Here is a 4281-nt window from a genome sequence, read left to right as displayed (position 1 = left end):
ATGAGTGCTAGCCTACCTCCACCATCGCATGAGGGTGTCAATGCTGAGGCGCTTATATCTATGCAGAGAGTTATAGAGGGTTTAGCAAACCGAATGGATAGACAAGAGAGGATTCAGCAGCAGAATACTGCACCTGCTCAGACACAACCAAATTCTCGAGCACCTGCACAGACTCAGACTTTTAGGAAAAACGAGGTATCCTTGCAAGATTTCCTGAAGTTGAAATCACCAAAATTCACAGGTTCTGAGAATTCAACAGATCCTCAAGGGTTCTTGGATGGCTCACTTAAGGCACTGCGCGCTCTCGGATGTTCCAGTGAGAGAGTCGTGGAGCTTGCAACATACAAACTAGAGGACATGGCCTATACCTGGTATGAAACTTTAGTGCTAGGGAGACCTGCAGGAGCAGCACCACTGACATGGGACGCGTTCACTAAGTTGTTCATGGATAATTTTCTACCTGACAGTCTGAGACAGAAATATGTTAACGAGTTTGAGAGATTGGTTCAGACTCCAGATATGGATGTATCGACGTATAATACCAAGTTTTGTAAGCTGGCCAGATATGCTCCTTACTTGGTGCCTGGTGAAGCAGCCCGAGTGCGGAGGTTTGTTGATAGGTTGGTTAGTCGTCTGTACAATGCAGTAGTCCTACAGATAAAGACTTTGACCTACTCAGAGGCAGTTGATCTTGCTAGAAAGATTGAAAACAAGGGACGCGAGGAACGTGCAGCCAACGATTTACGTAAGAAGGCCAGGTCAGGGGGATCTTTCAGTGGCAGCTTTAGTGAAAATCGCAGAGCAGGGAATCAGGGACAGCAGCAACAGGGTTCTCAGACAGATTCAGTTTCACAGTCTGCATATAGACCACATCATAGACAGGGTACCAAGGGGCCATCATCATCATCTTCTGGATATCGTAGTTCTGGACAGATGTATGCCACTATTCCATCCTGCCAGACTTGCGGCAGACCACATTTAGGCCAGTGTCGTGTTTTGACTGGAGGGTGTTATCGGTGCGGCCAGTTGGGACACCACATGAGGGACTGCCCTCAACCTCCAAGGAATTCCGGCCAGGCTTCTGTTCAGTTAGCTGCACCTACTCAGGCTACTCGTAATAATTCAGGTACTGCTGGTACAGGAAACAAAGGTCGAGGTATTGGAGATCGTGCTACTGGGAATCATGGACAAGGTAATGCTGGTAGAGGACCGGCGAGAGTTTTTGCACTTACTAGACAGGATGTTCAGGCCTCGAATGCAGTGGTTACAAGTATTCTTTCGGTTTGTTCATTTGATGCACTTGCACTGATTGATTCGGGATCTACCCATTACTATGTGTCCCCGTACTTTGCTTTAAAGTTTGATAGACAGCCAGACATGTTAAATGATCCTTTTCTTGTTGCTACTCCTGTGGGAGCTTCTCTATTAGTTGAATATGTGTATCGTGCTTGTCAAATTCAAGTTGAGGGTAGGGATACTCTAGCTGACCTGATTGTACTTGATATGGTTGAATTTGATGTGTTGATGGGCATGGATTGGTTATCTTCTTGTTATGCTACTGTTGATTGCAACGCCAAAATAGTTAAGTTTAAGATACCCAATGAGCCCACCTTTGTATTAAAAGGGGGTCAAATTCCAGAGGTTGATAAAGTCATATATTTTATGAAGGCTCAACGATTGTTGAAGAAAGGTTATGTAATCCTCTTAGCTATGATAAGTGACACAAGAGAGGAAGCACTTAGCTTGGAGAATGTATCAGTAGTGAAAGAATTTTCTAATGTATTTCCTGAGGATTTGCCAGGATTACCTCCAGTACGAGAAATAGACTTCAGTATTGATTTGATACCTGACACATTCCAATATCTAAACCCCCATATCGTATGGCACCAGCGGATTTAAGAGAGCTAAAACAACAGTTGCAGGACTTGCTAGACAAGAGTTTTATCAGACCGAGTGTATCACCATGGGTGCGCCAGTATTGCTCGTAAAGAAGAAAGACGGGTCTCTAAGAATGTGCATCGACTACAGGCAGCTGAACAAGGTAACTATACGCAATAAGTATCCTTTGCCTCGTATAGATGACCTGTTTGATCAATTGCAGGGAGTTGTTCACTTTTCGAAGATTGATCTTCGGTCTGGTTACCATCAGCTTAGAATCAAACAAGAAGATATTTCAAAAACAGCATTCAAAACTCGATACAGGCATTACGAATTCCTTGTGATGCCTTTCGGATTGACCAATGCTCCAGCTGCATTCATAGACTTAATGAATAGGGTGTTCAAGCCGTTTCTGGATAAATTTGTGATAGTGTTTATTGATGATATCTTGATTTATTCTCGTAGCCAGGAAGAACACGAGAATCATCTGAGGATTGTGTTGCAGACATTGCGAGAACATGAGCTTTATGCTAAGTTCTCAAAGTACGAATTTTGGCTAGACTCAGTTGCATTTTTGGGGCATGTTGTATCCAAAGATGGAATCATGGTAGATTCTAAAATGACATAAGCCGTGCAGAAATGGCCTGGACCTACTTCACCTACAGAGGTTCGCAGCTTTTTGGGTTTGGCAAATTACTATAGGCGTTTTGTGCAGGATTTCTCTCGGAATAGCAGTTCCATTGACCATGTTAACACAGAAAAATATGAAGTTTCAGTGGACAGAGGAATGTGAATGGAGTTTTCAGAAGCTCAAGACATATTTGACAACCGCACCAGTATTAGCCTTACCAGCAGGTTCTGGAGCATTCACAGGTAGGATTAGGATGTGTTCTCATGCAGAATGGTCGTGTTATAGCTTATGCTTCGAGACAGTTGAAGAAGCGCGAGTAGAACTATCCTACACATGATTTGGAGATGGCCGCAGTGGTATTTTCTCTAAAGATTTGGAGGCATTACTTATACGGCGAAACTTGTGAGATTTATACTGACCATAAGAGCTTGAAGTACATTTTCCAGCAGAAAGATCTAAATCTTCGACAGCGTCGGTGGATGGAACTACTCAAGGATTATGATTGTGCTATTTTGTATCATCCTAGAAAAGCAAATGTTGTGGTTGATGCACTGAGCAGGAAATCTATGGGTAGTTTGGCACATATAGCTCCTGACAAGAGACCATTGGCGAAGGATATGCTGAAACTTGAAGGTACAGGTGTTAGGTTTGGTGTGGGAAAATCAGAGGCATTGTTGGCTTATGTTCAAGTCAAATCTTCATTAGTAGAGCGCATAAAGGCCACACAATATAAGGATGTGCAAGTGTACAAATACCGAGATCAATTCCTTGCTGGTAAGAGTAAGAAAATGACTGTTGACCGTGATGGCGTTATTCGACTGGGTAAACGGTTATGTGTACCGGATGTTGATGGGTTAAGAGGAATTATTCTTGGGGAAGCTCACAACTCCAGATATACTATACACCCTGGATCCCCTAAGATGTACCATGACCTGAAACAATTGTATTGGTGGGAAGGTATGAAGAAAGATGTTGCTAACTTTGTTTCTAGTTGTTTGACTTGTCAGCAGGTTAAAACCGAGCATCAGCGACCCGCGGGATTACTACAACAGATTGAGATTCCAGAGTGGAAATGGGAAAGAGTTACTATGGATTTTGTGATCGGGCTACCGCGAACCCTTAGAGGTTTTGACTCTGTATGGGTAATTGTAGACCGACTAACAAAATCAGCACACTTCTTGCCAGTAAAGACTACATATGGTGGAGTGAAATATGCACAGATATTTATGAATGAAATTGTCCGACTTCACGGAGTTCCAGTATCCATCATCTCTGATAGAGGATCACAATTTACCTCCCGCTTCTGGAAATTCTTTCAAGAAGCATTGGGTAGACGAGTAGATCTTAGTACGGCATTTCATCCGCAAACAGACGGGCAGTCTGAACGTACTATACAGATCTTAGAGGGTATGTTGAGAGCATGCGTTCTTGATTTTGGAGTTAGTTGGGATTCTTACCTACCCTTAGCTGAATTTTCCTACAATAACAGCTTTCAGTCAAGCATTGAGATGGCTCCATATGAAGCCTTATATGAAAGGCGGTGTCGGATGGTTTGAAGTGGGAGATGCTAATGTATTGGGACCAGACTTGGTACAAGAAGCTATCGACAAGGTCCGGTTAATTAGACAGAGGTTGCTCACAGCTCAAAGCAGACAAAAGTCTTATACGGATAAGAGAAGAAGAGATTTAGTGTTCACAGTTGGGGACAAAGTTTTCTTGCGAGTCTCTCCTATGAAAGGTGTGATGCAATTCGGAAAAAGGGGTAAATTGAG

General features: G+C 43.1%; 1 protein-coding gene across 1 annotated transcript; it reads left to right on the top strand.

The window, feature by feature from the left end:
- LOC132611978 (uncharacterized) lies at positions 1-2671 on the top strand. The gene is made up of 3 exons (XM_060326331.1): positions 1-1878; positions 2102-2485; positions 2594-2671. The coding sequence occupies exons 1-3, from the start codon at positions 1-3 to the stop codon at positions 2669-2671; spliced, it is 2340 nt and encodes a 779-aa protein (XP_060182314.1).
- Positions 2672-4281: the final 1610 nt, after the last annotated feature.

This window comes from Lycium barbarum, chromosome 9 (genome assembly GCF_019175385.1).
Source record: "Lycium barbarum isolate Lr01 chromosome 9, ASM1917538v2, whole genome shotgun sequence".
Taxonomy (NCBI): Eukaryota; Viridiplantae; Streptophyta; class Magnoliopsida; order Solanales; family Solanaceae; genus Lycium; species Lycium barbarum.
The sequence above is the reverse complement of the archived record's forward strand: the minus strand, read 5'-3'. Positions and strand labels throughout refer to the sequence as shown.

Bases quoted from the DNA above. Each gene is read 5' to 3' on its own strand.
- LOC132611978 (XM_060326331.1), top strand. From the start codon at position 1: ATGAGTGCTAGCCTACCTCCACCATCGCATGAGGGTGTCAATGCTGAG. The intron at 1,879-2,101 runs GTATGGCACCAG...GATCAATTGCAG, and splicing joins AATATCTAAACCCCCATATC to GGAGTTGTTCACTTTTCGAA. The intron at 2,486-2,593 runs GTAGATTCTAAA...CGTTTTGTGCAG, and splicing joins TATCCAAAGATGGAATCATG to GATTTCTCTCGGAATAGCAG.